This window comes from Haliotis rubra, unplaced genomic scaffold, assembly GCF_003918875.1.
Source record: "Haliotis rubra isolate DU_JTF1 unplaced genomic scaffold, ASM391887v1 Scf449, whole genome shotgun sequence".
Lineage (NCBI taxonomy): Eukaryota > Metazoa > Mollusca > Gastropoda > Lepetellida > Haliotidae > Haliotis > Haliotis rubra.
Window position 1 is genome coordinate 522544 of NW_025767134.1, and position 22631 is coordinate 545174.

Below are 22631 nucleotides of genomic sequence, written 5' to 3' on the forward strand. Positions count from 1 at the left end.
TACCCCGCAGTGATATTACTGGAATATTGCGGCGTAAAACCCAACTCACTCACTTTAATAATGGCCACTCACGCAAACCATACATTTTCAGAATTTAGACGATTTAGTAACATGCCCTATAATCGCTGGAAACATCTCCACTATCTCGATTTGCCCTTCAGTAGAACGTATTGAGCGATATGCTCTGGTCTCTCTTTACTGTTTTTCGCTTTGATGCGCAATCCTACTTTCACGAAAATGTCACGGCTCTTCAGTGAAAATACGAATACATATTTGCTCACAGCAAATGTGCAGCAATTCATTTGGCCTACCCCATCGTATTAACACTCCGTGGGGGTTACTGTAATAACACTCGTGAGTGTCTCTCGAGACACAGTAAAACCCATGGACGAAACATTTATATCAACGTAACTAATATTATGTGAGATTTGATGTGCGGGTCAAATGACTGATATTTCTTAGTTTCAATGAGCAGGTATTAATAAAAGTAATATTTTATACGTCCCTCCGATGCACCAGGGGACTATTGAAGCGTGTAGGTCCCAAGAGGTCAGTTCTGGCCACTAATAACCATTGACTGGTGCTATTTTCCTTATGACTTGGAATGGATGCTATCAAATCACTCCTCTTGGAGCCAGCGCGAATTGTGAGTTAGTGTTGTGGAGTGGGCTATTCGGCGCAGTTTAGTTGATAGGGTTCCAGGGAGGTCACCGAGCAGAAAATAAGGACCCTTAAATTGATATAAATGCGGTCTGTAAATAATCCTACGGTAATAATGTCCAGAAGTCCAATAATTGAACAGTATCGATCAGCGTGTGAGAAAGAGAGACAATATATTGGTGTAGGCTAAAGCCTAAACTCGGATGTCCACTGTATGTATATGTTCCAGTAACTGTATGGCCAGCTATGGCTGTGCTTAAACACCGTGGACGATGTTTTTATATGCAAGTGAATGTTTTCATTTATAGATTTTGAGTTTAACGACTCACTTTATTCTTGCAAATGAAAACAATAAGTCCCATATGTTTGAATGTAGTTAAGAGGAGTTACACAGAATATACAATCTGTTAGGTTTGCATATGGAATTAAAATTGAACAACGAACGTAGCAAATTTTTCATTCCGAACGCCATGAGTACAGTATACGATATACATAATGTGTAATGTAATCATTTGCTGTATTGGTGTCCCACTCGGCGAACAACGGTATATACAACATTAAATACGAATGGGTATGTAAGTCAAGTATGTATGTGATGGCAAAAAGAAGACTATGTCAAATGTTTCTGACTGTTGCATAACCAGGTGTCCATTACAATGATATAGAACTGAGTTCCGCAATAATCTGATAGGTACGGTCCACTAGTATCATTTTTCATATAAAGGAGTAGATACACAAGCATCTCACATATCCGATCGATCAGAAAACGGGTCCATCTATCAAAACCCCTTACTTCGTACAGACTGATCATTCACTGTAATATCACAATTGTACAAGGACAGTTCGCTCATACTCAGCATTACAGCAATCCGTCTCACACAAGGAGTACGTTACATAAGTTGAGGAGATCTATTATCACTAAACCTGACAGATTGATTCATATCACGTGTAACCCAGCAACTATGTCGCTACACGAAATGCTCTGGACCACCATCTCCTTGACTGGTCGGCAGACAATGCATCCTTACAGCCTGAATCTCGAACATCTGATGTGTTGGCTGTCAGTCATTGATATATCTGTCTGATTTGTGCTCAAGAGCAAAGGTATCTGTATTTGTTTAGTTTACAACCAACTAATATCGTCGAATGGCTCCTTTAGTTTTGCAGATAACAGTAGACAAGGTACGTTGGCCTTACGGTGATTCAGTTACGGTATAAACTCACTCTACAGAGTCGCGTTCATCCAAAATTATACTAGTCTCGGGTTCGAATCCAAGGGAAACTCTTTTGACTGTCCATTAGTGCCTATATTATTTACCAAACATATACAACAAGTTCACTTTTTTCATCACATCGCAATTTAACAGAAATACTTTGTATTACCGAAACGATAATGGTAGAAGACGCTACGCCCAACTCTATTCAAGGGTCAAGTCGCAGTCAAGACGAAAGTCACATGAACATCTCAACATATGTGTAACTGAACAGAGAAAGAGTATACTGTACACAATGTAACAAAAGGGTTGTTCTCAGCCTTGAGTTAGTGTTTTGGGTCCAGTAGAATGGAGTGATATGCCTTGGGTTAAAACACTCTGAAGTGATTTAAGCTACACTCGATTCTCTACGAGTGACTTTTAATGAATTGATGCGAGTCTGCTGCAACGGTCTATACACACTTACTGAATGTGATCAGCTGCAGGACTCAGGACAAACATACACTGCCACTCAACCATTGTCTCCACAATGCACACATTTTCTCCTCTGAGTTTGACATAAGGGTTTGTCACATGAGAAAGCCGTACTTCAAAGGCTCTCTTTATTCTCTCTAAAAGAATAACCGTTCGTACCGAAAATGTGAGTTAATGATGTTATTTGTCTCTTATAATTGTCTGTTTCTTCATCACAAGACTTCTCCATGGCAACCGCTAATAAATAACTGAAAATATTTAAACTTTGAGCGAAAACAAAATGTGTCCGACTTCCGGCTTTTACAAATTCATTTATCAATCTTTAAAGGAAGAAATCACACACGCACGTCACATGTTATTGTTAATTGCCACTTACGCTGAACACTGACAGATAAAACATTAACTCTTCGTCCTGACAAGGATTTGTTGTGGAAACGTAATTACCTAAAATCAGGCGTGAAACATTAATTGAATTTGGCAATGCCAAATGCTGCCAGTGGTTCTTATGGAAGCATTTCTCAACGTCTATATTGAAAAAATAGTTTCCTAGTTCATCACATGGGCAACAATTGCTGTCAAATATATGAAACTTATTTCATACTAAGTTAGATCCTTTACCATCCATCCTTTGATCACTCTGTATCCAACAGCCTGTTTATACTATTCTATATCCAATTGTGTGAGAAGTATTCAGTAAAACTTGCAATTGAGTTACCTGCAAGGACAGATTGGCCAGAACAAGGCATACAAACTAACAAAACATGGCCTGTCAATATCTCAGCGTGGACACGTAGTACGCTGACATTAATTACTTCTATCCTGCCAAAACATCAGGGTTCCGGTTGTGTTCTACTTTAACCCTTGGCTGTACTTACCACGATAACGAACATTATTTCCATATGGACATCCTGTATTTGTACAGATACATCGATGCTAACACGATCATGTAAATTACCTATCAACCTAATCAGGCAATCTAATCCTGGTAGTAATCATGTCCTGATTAATCTAACAGTGTCAGAGGGATTCCTGTAGTGGCACTGAGGTCGACTTTATCTTATTACAGGTCTGTAGGCCGTGATAAATCAAATACTGTGATACTGTTTCCTGATCGAGTAGATTCATCAGCTCCTGTGGTGAATATGGGCTACGCTGTGTGGATGAAGTCACTATGTACACAGCTAACGTCCGTCTTCAATGTCGCTGCAGCTATAGCCCACCGTAAGATCCATTGAGCAATAAACTAATGTCTTAGAGTAAGTGAGATGAAATTGAAGGCACTTTGAACGTTATTTCTGAATCCTTATATTATGAACTATGACGTGGAGCTGTACATTGCAATCGTGCATCCCTCAACAAAACAAGGTCCTTCGCTATGACAAGATGGTGATACCCGTCCACTGTCGTCACGCACTTGTGCTGTAAATACCCATCAATACCGGACCAGCAAACCTGGTACATCGCACTTCATTCCAAGGTTTGTGTGATATATTCAGTATATTCACCATATCTACGAATCCGATTTTCGTCAATACGACTTTATTAAAGAGTTTTCCAACTTCCGGCCAACGAGATTTTAAAGTTTTCGTCTTGTTATTAAAACATAAAATTACCGACTCTCGACTCAAAATATTGACATTCTTTTGCGGTTCTGATCTGACATATCTTACTTTTATCAAAACATACCTTTTACAAATATATAACTGACAGAGACGTATCTGATCTACATATCAACTGTCCCTTGCGCTGGCCAGTATAATACCACTCCATGTCTATATCGGATCCAATAGTAGTGATTCTACAGACACAGGATACAGGGCGGCCGAAGGATTATAAAGGTTAAAGCGCCAGACATGTCAATAATCCTCACTTCCTACAGCGCAAAGTTTCACTTCAAACAAGAACATGATCAAAGCGTATGACATATTAATAAAACTGTTGTGGGTGCAGTAATTGTTTTCTCAACTTCTGTGGGAATATGTTTGCAAGGAAAGTCACATATTTATCACTAGACATTTTGCAATCACACCTACCGGTATACGTGTACTCAAACAAGCATACATTGATGACTTTCTCATGACATTAAAATGTCTTGTCTCATGAGGCAGCGATGGTATCAGATACATGGTAAATATCGACCAAATATTCCAATATGAACCATCTATGTCTCTACATTGAATTCAGCTATACTACAAGTAAAGACTATATTGAAGACTTTCCGAATTCTCTTGCCTAATGAGACCCGACGTTCGTTTCAGACATATGGTAAATATCGACCGAATATTCAAATATGAACTATCTATGTCTGTACATTTAATTCAACGTTAAGCTATGATGAGAAATAGGAGAAGAGCTATAACGAGAATAGCGTCTACATGAGAGTGGAGCGTGGTAAACACAAACCATTGGGACATGTCACTAAATTGTTTTGATCAGCATGTAGTAATGAATGTATGCATTAGGGGTGGGTATTGCAGAGAATATTCATATTGTGATACATTGCGATGCGAAAGCATGTATTGCGATATGCATTGCAATATATTGCATGAAGTATTTTTAAACAAAAAAACTACTTATAATCGAGTTACTGCTTGATTTATAGAGAAAAAAACACAACAAAATCACTATGCTTGATTAAGCTTTAATAACAAATTTTAATCATGATAAAATAAAAATGTGAATAATATTTGGCACAAATGAAACAAGGAAATATCCGAAGATTTCCGAGTGTTACGACGTTTTCCGAATGCATGTCAAAATACCGGTTTTCGATCAGCGTATCGCAATACGTATCGTTTTCATGTCTGAACCGGTAATTACCGGTAAACCGGTTATATTGCGCAGCCCTAGTATGCATAATGTCTTCATCAAATACAGGGCGGTGGGGTAGCTTAGTGGTTAAAGCGTTCGCTCGTCACGCCGAAGACCCGGGTTCGATTCCCCACAAGGGTATAATGTGTGAAGCCCATTTCTGTTGTCCCCCGCCGTGATATAGCTTGCATAGTGCTAAAAGCGGCGTAAAACTAAACTCACTCACTCACTCATCAAATACATGATGCAATTTCTTGATGAAACGAAAGTCCCGCTACAAACAGTTCATCTCTCAGGTTCAGTGTGAACCTTTTGAATTATACCATTTACATGTCATTCATATTCTCGAACTAAATATTTTGTGTCTGCAAAGTGTAGGTACATGGAGTAAATGTTGATTGTCAGGAGTTAGTATTCAAATTGAGTATATGCAGAATGGATCTACATCGTGTATCTGCAGAGTGTATTTGTTGTGTTTGTGTATAATAGACTTTCATTTTATGCAAACGGACAATAATAACTTTGATTTGTGTAAAATGAATATATTCTCAAGTATATATTTTTTCAATCAAGATATTTCCATATCAGGTGCTCATAAGAACACTTTTGTTTAACCGCGAATCACACAAACGCAAGCGGAGGCGCTGTGGATGAGCTGTAAACAGGACTGGCGCAATAAGAGGATGCCAGGCATTTTAAAGTTCATCTAAACCCAATACTGTCTTTCTGGAGACGTTAAGTACAGCGGGGCAGCGTCAGAACGTTCTACTTGCAGTTCGTCCGCTTATGACGTCGTATCAATGAGAAGACTATAATATGTTATATATATAATATTCCTGGTTTGAAATAAGGTAGTGCCAGAACCGGTTGGGACAGTACATCATCCGGCCAGGCGTCCATCGAAACGCCTAGTTTTCCTACCTCCTCACCGTCAGTCACGGAGCGCTTAACTAAGACAACATCTGATAAATTGATCCTGGAGCTGTGTCGTTCGATCCTGGACCTACGGTCCCAAGTGCCGAACAGAAATTAAATATTTCATGACTGCTGAAACCTCTTCCAAAGTCTGCACACCACAGACTAACACACACTGAACATTTCCCATGTTGATCACACATACAACTAGTGTGTGAAATCATGAGGAGATAGCTTGCATGTGAGAAGGGATAATGAAAATCATCAATACTAACGGCTAAGAGCGCTTTGACAATCTTTCTATAACCTTTCCCAAAGAGCACCAAAGAATTACATGGTTCAAGGGCTATATGTCGGAGTATTGGAGCGTTTTGGTTAAGGTTACGGAAATGTTCTATCTCTGACAGTCTTTTTCTAGGGTGACCTTTCATCTGGCCACCGATCATAGCATGTATATTACTTTATTAGAAAGTTCAATTTGTGTTTATGCAGTGTGCAGTACGGCGTGGTTCCAAATCCAATCTTCTAATCACAGTTGAACCGTTCTGAAGCACTTTAAATCTTCGACTGAGAGTAGTGAAAATCGGAAGTTTAAAAAATCGAACGTTGATATGTTTTTCCACAGTGAGCTTCATCGATCTGATCGGATCGCATTTAACACGAACATAATAACAAACCATGAAATGTGTTGACTGGAAATTAGTAGATCCACAGGCAGCAATCTGGAGGTCGGCAACGAGAGTGATATGTTGTCAACAGGTTACCAACCCTGTCTGATCCCTTAACGTGACGGGCAGAGTATTGATCTTTGTATAGATCCCTCTATAGATCCTTGCCCCCTTTAGTACCCCATACCTGGTCCCTGCTCCCCAGACTCAACCCATTACATCACATAACACGTGGAAGTGATCACTGTCGGGTTTCGGGTATATTTCTTCTTGACACACCGTAGTCAGGTTGTGTATAGGTCACCGCACCTCTAGATGGCGCCACAAATAGCTGCCTGTGAATGGGCGCGATCTGATGAAGTCTGCTGTTGGAAGGGCTTCTTGCTTGTTATCGGAACGCCAGATTTTCTAACCAGTATGCGTTAAAGACATACTCACTTTCTTTTACGTTCTTTTCCTAGTCTGTCTAGTTTTCAGTTACAAGTGCAATCGGTTTATAGACCTTTCCCTCAGCGTATAAGAAAGGATAATGGTTAGGAAATAAAGTCAGATTCATGCCAACACAGTTACTGTCATGGCACCAGTTGAGGAATAGACTGGGGGACAATGAGAGTTCATTGGAGTATGCACCTTCACAGGCGTGGGGGCCAAAATATATCCACATAGGAGATTCACGCAAATGAGATCACACATACTTATCGTAGCCAATTCTTAAAATTTCCTTTATCACTATTTTACACATCGCAAATTTGTTACATAATGTCATTAATTAGATGTGACTTCATGTTTACACCGACAACCATACCACAACAAACCTTAACTAAGAATAAAACAGTTCATTAGAAGGAGATGTTACATGTCCAATTTGATCCACACGGACATCTTTAGTAGTTTCGTTACAACACCTAGATTCACTTAATATCATCAACGGATGAAACAAATGTATCTTTAAACCCAGCTCTGTGAATTATTCCCTGTGTCATCGTGTCCTGATACAGTTAAACCGAATAGAGGACTTCTAAGTGGTCTACAAGAAACGGAAGATATTTCCTTAGCTGGTAATGATCCTGGGTCGATTTCAAGTGTTAATCACCATTGGTCAATTGGCTGATCAGTGAAAGGTGATTATGAAGATTTGTCATGGCTTGTTGTAGACTTTCTCGTGTCAGTTTATACACGGATCGAGGCTCTTGCTTAGATACGTATTTCTGTTTGTGAATTTGTCGTAACAAAGACATTCTTGAAACAAAGCCTCTGTATTTATTTACACTAGGATATTCTCTTAGGATGTGGAAGTAGTGAGTCAGTGTTAACGGCATTTCAAAAATACGTATGAACGTCAAAATTTCTTTCACGTATGAACGTCAGTTTGACCATGTGACCGACCTCTGGTCCAGTTGAATAGACACAAAAGCTTCGAACTGATATCGTGATGACATTATGAGATCCAGATGTCCTTCCTCCAGAATATGAGTCTTGGGTTCACCACTCTTAGTCGTAGACTAAACAAGAATCAAAGCAATGGAAACGTGTTTGAAAATGGAAAGCTGTTCCTTCAGCTGGAAGGGTGATGGCTTAGGTATGCAAACGTAATCCAACTGGGGGGTTACCTCCCGAAAGGTCACACCATCATTGACACATATTAGGTTGGAAGAAACATTCTACAGTAATAGCATCTAGGCCGTACTGCATAATTGATAGAAACGTGAGGACCTTGTTGGGGACTATTTTGATATTTAGCAACCAACAAATTCAACTAAGATCATTATGTTTTGGCTCAGAACAATTCAGCCACATTATTTCTGATAGGGTCACACAAGTTCTGTTATTCATCTGTGTATGTATGATATGTGTCGGTTATGTCATGCTTGTTATAAGAACTGACGTATATATCGTGCTTCAGGTCTGCTGACTTGCAACTTGCTAATATTGTCTGTGGTTGTTTTCCGATTGCGTTCTAATCACTCATACATTCAGTCATGGAATGGCAATTTCTATAGTCACTCAAATATAGCTGCAGCATTACTGGTTGAGGCAGAAATAGTTATTAAGGTTAATATGTGTGAACAGGTCATGGCGTATTTACTTTAGGGAGCTGTGGTCTATATGAATAACTGCGCACATTAGGTAACGCAAATCTGGAAGAATGAAGTTCAATTTCTAACAATATTTATGACTGACGAAAACAGCTTCTTTTACAGCATACGTGTGTTTTTTTTATTTTCTCCGTTTTAACGTTACTCGCTGAATGACGGACGCCTGAAAGGCTAGAATAATCAACATATTACGATAGATACAAAAACACGCAGGCTACAGTCATGAAAGCTCAGGCTAGCAATATATGCTCATGCCAATAATGGTTGTCACCCCTTCAAAAAATTTTAATTGGGTTTGGGGTGTGGGGTGGGGGTGTGGGGGTTGGGGTGGCTAGGGGGTGACAACCATTATTGGCCTGAGTATATATGCCTATAATTATCAGTTTTTATAACCTAGATGACTTTACATAAGCAAGTATGTCAGTCATGAGTGTCGATATTAAGCCATGTGTTTGTGCTGCCATTGCTAAAACATGTACAGGTACTCTACTTTAGGGAACATTTCACATATACACTCCGCTGTAACTCAAGACAAACCATTATCCTGTGTAGTTTTCGAATCTGTGTAGTCACCGAATTCAGTGTTTTCACAATTTCACCTTTTACTCAGTGATTCATATATTTGCTGATAGATGTTAGTTACACTTCGTAAGGCGTCCAATTCTTAACAGAGTTTCTCTGCCAAACGTTGATTTCGGTAACAGGAAATTTCCGAAAGTCATTATGCCATCATTTGGGATAAAAGCAAACACTCAGGGCATGCGTTATTGCAGCCTTGGGCTTCGCCTGGTGGGGTCCAGACTTGCGAGGGAATCGATTCTTGTCTACTGGAACACACCTTGATAGGTCTAAGGTTTCTTGTGCCAAGTGCCAATCCTCTTAAATTACACAAGAGTTTCCGTTTTCCATCACACAACAGAGTGAATGGACTCGACATCTTGACACAGGGCAACCCTTTCGTTTTTCTGGCTTCAAGTCTGTTGCGCTCCACAATGTTCGCGAGGCGGATTTAAGCAATAACTGATCGATGAAATAGACTTTGATGGTCATATTAGAGGATAGGAAGTGCCGAAACAAACCTCGAGGCATCTGCCATATCCTTTCATATGGAAAAGCATTTCCTTATGAAATAATCATGCTAGAAATGGATGTGTATTTTATAAACATTCGTGACCTTTTCTGAGATAGGTATACTAAGGTAGGTGCAAACATATAACATAAGACTGATGATTGAATGACTGCGGAGTATGTGATGTACAACATTCTTTTCATTTTCGTAGGACATACTCATTGTATTTGTAGAAATTGAATGTAATTTTGTCGGGTCCCGAGGTGGGCACATTTGCGTAGTATCCTTGGACAAGATACTTAGATCCACATTGTCTCAGTTCACCCATCTGTAAAATGGGTACCCGTGAGGATTAGCTGGCAATGTGAGTGTTTAGTTCATTGCGCCTAACAGGTAGCATGGCTGTACTCCCCAGGGAGTTGAAAAAGTATTGGAAAGTACGAGAGTGTCCTATGACCGGGGATAGTAATGTACGTAGCGCCGTGAGCAGGCAATGTGCCTGGATATGAGCGCCATATAAGCGGACTATTACTTTTACTATTACTATGGGGAATAGTACAGAAAGTTGGCCCAGGTTTTTTTTTATATAATTTGTTGATTATCAGATCCGTGAAGGTCCGTGTTAGAATATTGATCTTCAGTAACCCATGCTTGTCGTAAGAGGCGACTAACGGGATCAGGTGGTCATGCTCGCTGACTTGGTTGGCACATGGCATCGGTTACCAATGCTCATACTGTTGATCACTGGGTTGTCTGGTCCAGGCTCGATTATTTACAGACCGCCGCCATATAGCTGGAATATTGCTGAGAGCGGCGTAAAACTAAACTCACTCACTCACTCTTGATTATTATCAGTCCTCATAAACATCTAGACGCTGGTAAATGATGATTAACAAAAGTACACCGCCTGTATCTATCGTAACAAAGGTATATGAACAAAGGTATAAGGACAGAAACGTCACATCATAATGTGGTAAAGAAGTATGTCATCGGTATCACTTGCGTTGAAAGCATATGATACCAAAAATAGGATTACCTTACACAACATGACATGCATACTGATACTTTCAGATTATATCACATTCAGTGGTAACCAATATCAGGCTTTTTTCATTTCTGTATCTCTAAAACCACAGTCACTAAAAGCCGTGGTAGAAAGCTGTATTGCAATAATGTTCCTTTTATCGTTGGAATCTAGGACATAAAACAGTACAAAACACAGCTTTCGTAAACAGTTTAATAAATATATCGCACGGTTTCATTCAAACAGGACTATCATATATCACTGAACGTATATATATCCAAGAAAATACATCGGAACGATAAAATAGCTTGGATGTAATCGTTAATATGACACAATGCGCTTACAAAAGCCAGTAAACAGCCATGAATTTCAGGTGGGCAAATGTAAACCTTCAACAAGACACAAAGACAGGGAAAAAATAATGCGTTTCCATTTCGTACATACCATCATGTAAACACGGTTTATGTACAAATTTAAGACTTTTTAAGCAGTTCTCACAACTGGAAAAATATCCACATATGTACATAATTAGTTGCCCGGTAATGTCCTATTCGGCAATCTGCAATTGCACACATTGACCAATAACCGATGTACGAAAGCAAACGGTGACGTCACAAGACCACAACAATTGTTATTCATTACCAACATATACAAACAGCAGTATCATCATACATACTGAAGCATGGTCCTGTGATGTGTGGTGTTGGATGGGATATATAGCCCCTGTACAGTATTGCGATGTCAATGTTGCTTGAAGACGTAAAACATTGAAACTTCAATATTTTGAGTGCGATACAGATTACAAAAAATATGGCAAAAACGATCCTGTAAATACTAGTACTACTGCACATGAATGGTCTTGATGGCACATGCCTTCAGTATTCGTATTTTCAGAAGTACACTTCATGCATCCTCTTGGTTATTTTCAGATTTATACCTACGGGAAGTTAGTGTGGTGAGGAATAACTGTAGAAGTTTTCGTGACTTGAAAAGTGTTTTTAGCAATGTTTGTTACAACAGGCTGTATCCATTTCTATCGGAGATCGATATGTGTTAAGGATGCAAGAATTGTGTACTTTTCTACATCGGTCGCGATGGATAGCTTTTTATTTCTTTTGATTTTCCTGGCATACAAAGTTCCAAAAATGATCACATAGTAGAGCCATCTTATTATTTGTTTTATTTTTCAATACATTTATGAGGGCATAGTTACTTTTGAGTTGCATCAGTCATAATCACTTTTCCTTTTGAGATATTTCTGGGTTCAAAGTTCACACACTCATGGACTGATGACTTTTAATACTAACTTTTGCAATATTTAGATGGGGTTTTTTATCATAAAATATACGTCACAATTTGTATGATCAATTAGTGTAACATGTGTTCACACATATATAATGCATATGTACAATAACTAAGAGTTGGCTACAGTATATATGTTCGATATACGTACATGTCAAGATGCAGCAATGTAGCATCACATCATAGCATAGAAGTAGAGCTCACCAGCTGTAGCAAACTGTATTTGTAATTATAATAACTGCAACCGTTTACAATCGTGCATTTCAGAAATATCTGCCTTGTCGAGTTCTTCCATCCAAGAAGGGTCACTGTCACAAAATCGTCCTAACGACATCAAGATGAATCACACAAGGTAGGAAATGTTAGAATATAGTGACGTGACCGTACACCTATGATCCACACATCCATGTTCATCCAGAGATGCCAGTTTTAGTCTCCTCCTTGTTGGTTCAATAGACTGGTAATTCTCAGCTTCAGAAAGACACAGGCACTTCAACAAGATACCTATGGTCGTACGTATTTCAGTCAATGTACAAACATATACATTAAGAAAATTCAGTGGTTGCATCAGTCCTCTGACAGCGACAATTGGATCACAAAGTGGACTTTTATCAAGGACTTCCATTACATTCCTAACCAGTGCATTGAATTTGCAATAGAAAACGATACACACTCTAGCATTACATCTAGCTGTTTGTATCCAGTATATTGCCAAAGTGGCCTTTGGTTTGGCCCACACGGTTCCATCCTGGTTGTTCTATACTCCCGGCTGTTGGTATCAGGCTTCTGTGACTGAAGTCTTTACGCGACTCATATCCGATGAGTCATACTCCCCGACTCTGTATCTTTGCCCGCTGAAAGTAATACATGGAGCTATCGAAAACCAAAGACAAACACTTCAAGCGCTAAAGTATAGCCGTTTTGTACAATCAGATTTGAAAACATATACTGAACGGAATATACCTCATTTTGATTTTTGCCCAAAGAAAGAGCCTGCCTTCTAGTATATCGTGCCTCAACTAGTACTGCGAAAACATTATTGCAAAAAAAGTGATGTCTACTATGATAATTGTATATGTATAGTGTTACTCGTTACAACGAAAAACGTATTTAGTATACTTAAACAAACTGAAAAATGTCTCTATGAAATGAATGTTGAAATTCCTGCCAAAACTTGCAATAAATAGCTAGTTAATCTAGATCTGAATCAAGCATATGCTTATTGTACCAAAGAAAAATGTAGATAATATACATTAGACATGACATGCTGTTTCCTACGACACATGCCAACATATAATAACACATAACCAGACTTGGCCATGCCAGCGCTAAACAAGGAGAGAAGACAGAACAACCTACAACAGGACACATGTACAAGGAAGGAATGACATGAGCGATGCGGTAAGGGTGGTCTTACTGTCCTTCCAAATTAAACATTTCTTTAAATACATCAACATGTAAAACGACTACGGACATTAGAACGTTGATATGCCTACCACAGTTTAATGTACATTCAGTTGATGGGGAATCTTAAATTGTGCTCATCAAAGCCTTTTACTTTATCTTTGCAGTTATTATCTTTAATTCAACCTTGTCCCCACTCCAAACCTAAACCTTAACCTTAACCTCAATTCTAACCCTAATCCTACAATAACTCTGACGTGTTGCCGTGATGAGCATCGTTGCATCTACAATAAGGATTGCAGGCTGATATAAAGAAACTCCAAAGTTTGTCTCGTGTTTGGACATTTTATCATTTTCGTTAAGCCAACGAGGAAGTATAGTTTTCGTTTAGATATTATCATCTCGACCAAGAACATAACCTATAGGTATTTGGCCTGAACTATGGTGCATTGCACTTATAAACTGAAATGATACGTTATGATGGTGATAGGTTGATCACATTGTAAGTGTAAGTGCCACCAACTGACCGCCCTGACAGAGTATGAAGGAATGCACATACACGGAATACAGACAGACGACCAAAACTTAAATTAAAACTCTGCAAAAAACAACTGAAAATTACTTGGAATCGTTTATTCGAAATCGTCAGTCATATACATGTCATACTCGTTATTTACTTAAACAAAGGAAAACAATAAACATCAACCAAACAGACACTGCATCCTGAACATGCTCTGGGAAGGTGTTTGCACACGAACAGCGGAAGAAATGTCTAAATGTCCTCTTGAAATAGCCAACGTTTCCAGTCAATAGACTGTCTTTGTATTCTAAATACTGTGACCTTTACCGCCCATAAACATATTTACATATAAAACAATAAGAAAGCTACCATATAAATAAAAGATGTATCGCTAAGCAACTAATGGCACTACTCCATCCATGTGTCTTAATTTGAGCTGTAGGCAAATGACACGTGTCGGTTGTTTTTGCTTACCTCAGGTGGAATCTAGTAGGCAAAAAGTCTTTGATAACTTTAACACACTACAGGCAGTCCATTATTAAACTTTATGTATCACACGTGGACAATGACATATTTATGTCCCTATCCCTATAATAATATTTACAAAATACATATTTTTGTTACCAGCGTAATATCACAGACAGAAGGCCATGTATAACCCGTATCCGTTTGGACCATTTCTAGATGGACTAAGATCGACACCTGGTTGTTTTGTTACAGGGTCCCTAAGCTACTGGGATATATTAGTAGGAATTAATGTTTTCAGTAAGACAGCAGAGACTTTTTCAGGGATAGTCATTATCATGCAAACTTACACATACAAATTAGCCTGACCCCGTATCCATTTCTGTTTCAATAAGAAAGAGGTTACAATATTTATTTGAAACACACCGAAACTAGCTACGTACCTCTTTGAGGATAATGGTTCCAGTTCGTCTGAAAAATATAGTCATAGTTTGTATGTTCGTTGTATTATTTCATCACCAAATATTTTGCATCAATTTCTGATCTACCAACGAAATTAAAGTAATTTAAAAGGCATATTTATTAACAATATTCAAAACACACGATTCTCTATGCCCGATTTGCCGTATTAAAGTTTGTGTAAGGAAACATGAAAAACTAAAGGGCATATCCTCATGTGAGATAGATCAGATAATAACATACTATTTTAAGCATCACAGGTCAGAGGACGGATTCGCAACTGATAGATGATAATTAAGAAAAAACAGAATTTTCCTTAAATTAAGTCATCAACAACAATTCCTACTGTCACTAGACAGGGTAGAGACTTATAGCACATAATTGCCCAAATGTGTGTATGTGAGTATGCGTCATGTTTAGTTTCTTTATTGTGGGATTAAGGGGTTCAATAACTGCAAAGTATATACAGAAGGATTGATTCTATTTATCCTGTTATATAGATTCCTCAGATCTGTTGTGAACCAACATGCGTCATTAAAGAGGAATGGAATGATCTGACATGCCGCTACAGTATTTGTACTGACGGCATCATGTTTACCATAATTCCATGTTCTGTTGGACATGATGTTAACACGTCAGAAGCTGTTGGATCTGGTAAACATTTAGGATTGATTTAATGGAGTATATACCTGTGGTTATGCATTATTTATCCCAAAGGCTAATTTAAAAATTTTGCTATGTCATCGATTTATTACCATCGACCCATAAACAATAATTTGTTACATAATTATGTTCTACACATGTGCTCATAAAGCTATTCAATCTCATACGTTTATTTGTCATGATCGCAAAACATTTTGGCTTCTGTGTCATGTGGATATTGCCAAAAACTTACTAAGTAACCTCAAAACATGTCTGTTGGAGTCTTATTCAGGTAACAGAGCTAGAATACATCAGGCGTACGGAATACTTAATACCGGAATGTAACTTGCAATTGGAACATAGTTGTAAACGTCATCTATCCATACATTCTTTGGTAATATATTTGATATGTAAGTAGTATTTAATATAAACCGGTAGCATTTACGATCTTTAGTAAAATATCTGTCGATTATAGATAACTACTGACAATGTGGAATTATACAATTTGTGAGAGAAAAGTCCATTTGCGCTTGTCATTAAACGTAACACCCTAATGCACAGCACCATCATGTAACAAGTAATTTTAATATCACATAAATACAAGTAAAGTAAAGTCACACATTTGGTGAAATGAGGTGATAAATCATCTTGAGACCTCCGTGTATGAAGACAAAATATTTTCAACACTATATTAGGAATGGTTTTGTGATAAAATGACATTCGCCGTCTCCGTTCAAGACAGATGGTTGCCAGAAGTTCCAGTCCACTTCCGTGTTAAACGGTGGACTCACGGTTGGTGTAAGAGCTTTTCCCCCTTCTTCCACATGTGGGAAGCCAGCAGGAACATGCTGTGCGGAACTCTTTACGGAACTTGCCTGAAAAATAAACACCTACAGTAATACAAATGCTTAAAGTGATAGATTTAGTGAGTGAGTGAACTGGGCATGGGAATTATTCGAGCTCTACCATGATTATTTTTTAGCGAAAGAAAGCCCGAAGTGACGCAGGTCTAAAACGTTCACCACGGGTAAACATTGACACACAATCGGAATTCGAACCCAGGTTCATACAGGTCCTCAGAACCATACATCGATCCATAGTTTTAGATGTGAGACGAGATTAGGATTACGACCCTTACATTCCACAGTTTCAGCAATATATAGACTAAGGGTTGAACCGCTTCTGGTTAACGCGGTTGCTTCGAAGTAACTAAGAAAGCACATTGTTTATGGGGACATCACAGAATAGGTACCATGTGTAACCTCTACTGTTTCAGATTATATTCTTTCAATAAAGGCATATGTTTATGCATTTTTGTCAGTGACAGGTGCTACCAGCAAGGCGGGACATGGTTACCTTTCTCACGAACACCTGGTGTCATCATTGATTTTCAGTGGTCAATTCATAGAATATCACCCCTATTTGCATGTTAAACCTAAAGGAACATGTTTAGGATAATCGAGGCTGGATATTATCTGGCGCTGAGCTATTGTATAGTTATCAGTTGCTATTAGTTAGTGATGATACCAGGTGCTATTCACGCAATACAATCGTTCGACTCAACAATGATCTACATGAAATTTGGTTACATAAGGTATTCTTATAAAACAAGTAACAGAAGGCAAAACGACAAAATAGAATTCAATACAAAGCAACTCGTTGTTTGTGCACAGTCATCGTTTACTCAGTGAGTAACACTTACCGCTCATGAAGTTGTAGATGATAGGGTTAATGGCACTGTTGAAATAGACGAGCCAGTGTCCTGTCAGTGTCAGTATAGAGATAGTGGTGGGGCCAAGGTAATCATCCATGTTATCTATGGACATTCTGAAACAGTATAATGAAACGTAGTACAGTGATGGTGTGTGGTCATACATGTACTTAGAACTGGATCGAGTTGGTCATGGACAATGTGTTACAATCGTAAGTCCCAGCAATTATGTTCTTATTTGAAAGTAAATCTCACTTGGGCAAAATATAATTGGATTACAAGCAACGCTCAACCTGACTATATTCCAAGCGTACACGGGCAGGAAACACAGGATGAAAACAACGACCACCACAATCAACATCTTTGCTATGCGACGTCGGGCACGCACTTGCGACGCGACAGCATTTTGGGAGCCCTCTGAAAACAAAACGACAACTGTTACCAGCGATAATGCTTGTTTATATAAAGGCCTTCTTGTCACGCGATGCATGTTTGTTGATTATTTGCACAGCATCAGTTTATGAGTTGCTTATGTTACCATTCTGTACCATAACAGTATGCTGTCAAATAAGCATAGCTATTGTAACATACACCCCGTGCTTGTCGTAAGAGGTGACTAACGGGATCAGGTGGTCAGGCTCACTGGCTTGGTTGACACATGTCCCAATTGCGCAGGTCGATGCTCAGGCTGCTGATCACTGGATTATCTGGTCAAGACTCGATTATTTACAGACCTCCGCCATATAGCTCGAATATTGCTGAGTGCGGCGTAAAACTAAACTCACTCGCTCACTCACTCACTTACTATGGTAACATACTGTTAAAAATTATGTGAAACCAAATAGCTTTCTGTGGAACACTTAAACTCCCAAAACAAGTCTTGTGTTTCATGTTCAAATTGTGGCTGTCATTTTAATAGGTTTCCTTGAAAGATTTTCTTCTCATAATTATCCCTATTATTTATTATGACATTGATTGACTCATTTAGATGCCAGAAAAAACAAACAATTTTCAACAAAAGCATTCAAAACTCGTTTTGCGGCATACGCTTATACTCTTCAAAGTTGTAACAATTTGACAAAGCTCAACATTCGTGTTTGTACTTTCAGGGTTTATACGCACGGATCATAATTGAATGTTTAAATCAATGTCGACAAATCCTTTGAAGACCATCTATAAAACTTCAAAGCGTGTTTGCCTTTTTTTCCACAGTGATGATGACTCAGATGATGTCTTCGTTCAGAATGTAGCTTAACCCCAGGCAAAAAACCATCAAACAAGTATATGACGTCTCAAATAAGGTAATGACATTGTAAGAAGTCACATCAGTGAACATCGCTTTGTCTTTGAAGGACAATGGCATCCTCAGCTTACTGTATTAGAGTGGAGTAATGCAAACACCCTAGGCATTTTACAAATGTCAGATACTGCTAGACAAGCAGCATGTTCGACCCTACCAAGCATAGACTTGTGACGCTTTGAGTCAAAGACTGTGTGTAGGAAAGATTGCCCGAGGTAATAACGCGACTGAAGAAACCCACCTTATTTTGTGTTATGTTCATCTTTAATTAGTCCTCGAAACAAGTTTAGCGCAAGCACATCTGTTGGTCTGCTCAGTAATGTCTACTCGGTGACGTGTAAAGATAGCTCATTACATCCTTTACTTAAACAACTCTAGTTTGATTGTGCATGTATTCGACTGCGCGCACTTGCAACAAGTGAGACCAGTGTAAGAACCATGGTCCGTCTAGTAGGTACTCGAGGCTGTTTGAACAGTTGTTATGAAATCCTGTCAGTGCTAACAGACCCTGAAACAGCTGTGTTAGGTTCCTACATGGAGGGGCCTGAAGCCACAGAATTCAATGTACTGGGGAGTATATCTCTGTCGTGATATGATCTGCTGATCGTGTGTTCGAATCCTAGACTTCCAGCATATTTTTGGTCAGAGAGGACACATTCTTCCTGTTTTCCACCCGAAGTTCCCTTGTCGCGAAAACGTTTACCATGTGAAGGCTTCTCTTATCAATGAAATAAACGAATCATATCATATGTAAAAAAGCTGCTTACAGGAGCTAATTTCTTCTTTCTCAAAAAACGTTTTGTACTGATTTACGTTCAAGTATGCCTAGAAGAGGGGTTTCCCAATGAATCGCCAAAACATGGCACTATCTAATAAACTGAGAGGTTCACACATTATACTCATTCGCGGTGGCCTGATCTTATTACATCTCAATCCCTTAAACATGCTAAAGATGGGGCAAATATTCTAACATTGTCATGCCTTGTATGTTGTGGTTTACTAATTTTCTTATTACACTACTGCTGAAAAGTGAACTCTCAGTGACCTTCGTGAAGCACTGAAATGTAGTTACCAGTTAAATAAATCATCTTCCCTACGCAGAACAGAGCTTACCGGTGAGCTGTCCAGCTTTCATGCTTGACCACAGACACAAGGCGATTTTAGCATATGTGTATCCCATAGCGATAATAGGGAGAATGTAAAAAGTTACAAACACAAAAAGTTCGTAGTGAAAGGCAAATGTTTTCATTTCGATTATGGGAGAACACGACGTAATCAGCATTGTGAGGTTGCGTGGTATTATGGCGTCGTTATTCTCCGTCATTATGAACAGCCTGGGTATCGCCGCAAGTTGCGCTGTCAACCAGATGGAGATGAGCGCCATGATCACTCGTGTTTTCGTCTCCTTGAAAGACAAAGGATGGCAAATGGCAAACCATCGTTCTATGGAAATCGCAGTCAGGGTCAGGATGGAGACAATGACGCACACGGTCTGAAAAGAAAAGAAACTTTTTTAAATTTACGTATCGAATCAATGAAAGAAATGTTATTTTATGTTATTCACTGGTGAATAATTTGTTGGAGAGGATTTGCATCGAATAATATTCGGTTATTACATTTTAATTTTGGCATTGGAACGGTGTTTCTCCGTGTACTCTCCCACGCAATTTGTGGGAGTCCTCAGTCGTATCCGGAACTTCGTATCGGCGGGATGTTTTACCTAGTACATTTGAAGAACAAGTGCAAGGGGCGGGATGTCCTTAAACGTGTGTGATTTGTCTAGTTAATGGCGGAACATAATGCCTGAAACGAGACGAGATCTTCATAGACATTACAAAATGCATAATTGGATTGTTTAGTTTGGTCTGTAATAACAATTATGCCTCTAAAAGTGTTCAGTGTGAAAGTAAGTAAGGAAATCATGAAAGGACATTGCCGAGTTGTCAATGTCCCCTCTATGATTCAAATTATATGGGATACCTAGTAACCTATATTGTAACGATATATCTTCCGACGAATGATCTGAACGTAGATCTGTTTAAACACAAGGTACACTAAATGAAGGGTGGAGCGTCTATTAGGTCATGTGTGATTTCGAGCTTATGTAACAAACATCGTCAGCAAGCACATTATCGGCAACCATCGTTCTGAAACCGACACATTCAAACCACACTCGCGTGTTGTTTAAATTGTAAAAACCGGATGTTATGTTTTCTGATGTACTCTGGACTTTTTGGATAGGCGTAGACCTGATCGAGTATGAACGTCATGGGAACGTCAACATACGTCAACAGATGTGGGGCTGTAATTATATAGGGCGCGATCACTGTGATCTCCAGACCGCTGTTGCAAATTGCCCATTGACTGGTCATATTGCAGTATTGCAGTGAGAACATACTGACGCCAGTAGTTGTGATGTTTGGTCCATATTGGCCCACGCTTGTCCACGTGTCCACTCACTATGCACTATCACAGACACGAGTTTTGAATGACAGCATGCAGTAGACAACATGATTGAAGACCTGTCCGTCGACGTCAAACCCCACCATGCCCTGCAAGAGGAATGGGCATGACTCCCCAAACCAGAAATTGATTCGGACCATAGAACACAGTCTAATTGAATGTTTAACCAGTCGTTAATGTATAGCTCATTCATGCTGAAGGCATCGAAACGCATATGGCATATGAAACGTTCATAGTTTTCTACACATCCTGTTCTTGGTTGTATCACCTTCAGAATACACGGTTCTAATACCTAGTCCTTCCCTCTTCTCATCCATCAAATACCATCACTCGATACCACTTTGTATCTATGTTGTCATATACAGATTTCCTACTTTGTTTGGAAGACATATGAACAGAGAAAAACAGTGGCCATTGGTCATTAGTCACTGGAGAGCTTACATATTTTCCTTGAATAAGGCGTGAATCTGTCTATTTGTTCAATTCAACATAAATGAATGAACGACATAGCCCAGAAACATACAACTGACTTTTATCTTTCTGATGTACAAATACTGCCACAAAGCCAACAGTTTGTCACATCTGTAAGTAACCTTTAAGTCCAAAATATTACTTGGGACTGTTAATCAATACCCAGATCGATATATCTTTTTATGAAATAGCGATAGGCTTTTAGAATAGCCTCGCAATGCATGTTCTATTTGTCAGAAGCTCAGTTTAATATTTCAGAGTCCAATACCACCGCGAGTCATTTATCTAATTCCGTGCTAACTACAGACTTTCCAATCACTTTTACTGAGACTATTGTCGGTTACAATGTTCCCCTCAACTGTTGTCAATGATTTCATTTTCCCGTGACATGAGGCGAGAACGTGTCTAGGTTTCTATGCTGGAGCCTAGCACCGTGTATTGATTGTAGGCACGGCCGCCAAGTAGTTGACAGTCAATGACATGCTATATTACAATCCAATGACACAGTATAACACAGGCAATTTCACCCAGCCCCCTAGCGATAGCCTTCTTTAGAACTAGATACAGGGAATCGTAAAACGTGAAAATGATTTTCGGTGTACCTGAGTGAAGGATGAAAAGGTGGTTATTTTTCTTGCTTGCGCCGACGTGTTCGTGGTGGTGTGTGAAGGATCTATTAATCATTCCTGCTCTACTTTGTTATATATCTGCAGCCTTTCTATGGTTCATTTATTACGGCATCTGTGTGTGGCTATACAGATATAACCGTGGTATAACGAACTCAAACTGACCCTAATTTCAGTTTGGTGAAAACAGTTTTTCGATAGGCGCATTTCGGCTAAATTAAAGAGCAAGTGGTCTGGACCCACAACAGTTCGTTATGTCCGTCAATTCGCTAGAGGAGTGTTCGTTATAAACGCAGTTATTATTGTTTATAACAAATAATAAGAGTATTAGTTTTAT

At 39.0% G+C, this 22631-nt stretch overlaps 1 protein-coding gene across 2 annotated transcripts in view; it reads right to left on the reverse strand.

Annotated features, from left to right (window-relative positions):
• Positions 1–11701: 11701 nt before the first annotated feature.
• Positions 11702–22631, reverse strand: part of LOC124289746 (orexin receptor type 2-like) — a 44211-nt gene continuing 33281 nt past the window's right edge. Inside the window, exons 2-8 of one of the 2 annotated variants that reach the window (XM_046726391.1) lie at positions 19848–20226; positions 17728–17851; positions 17426–17550; positions 16515–16598; positions 15066–15093; positions 14632–14643; positions 11702–13087 (exon numbers count right to left, since the gene is read on the reverse strand). In XM_046726391.1, coding sequence (XP_046582347.1) covers positions 13012–13087; positions 14632–14643; positions 15066–15093; positions 16515–16598; positions 17426–17550; positions 17728–17851; positions 19848–20226 — 828 coding nt within the window. In that variant the 3' untranslated portion in view covers positions 11702–13011. The remainder of the gene's footprint in view (positions 13088–14631; positions 14644–15065; positions 15094–16514; positions 16599–17425; positions 17551–17727; positions 17852–19847; positions 20227–22631) is intronic. The other variant, XM_046726392.1, reaches the window with a different exon arrangement.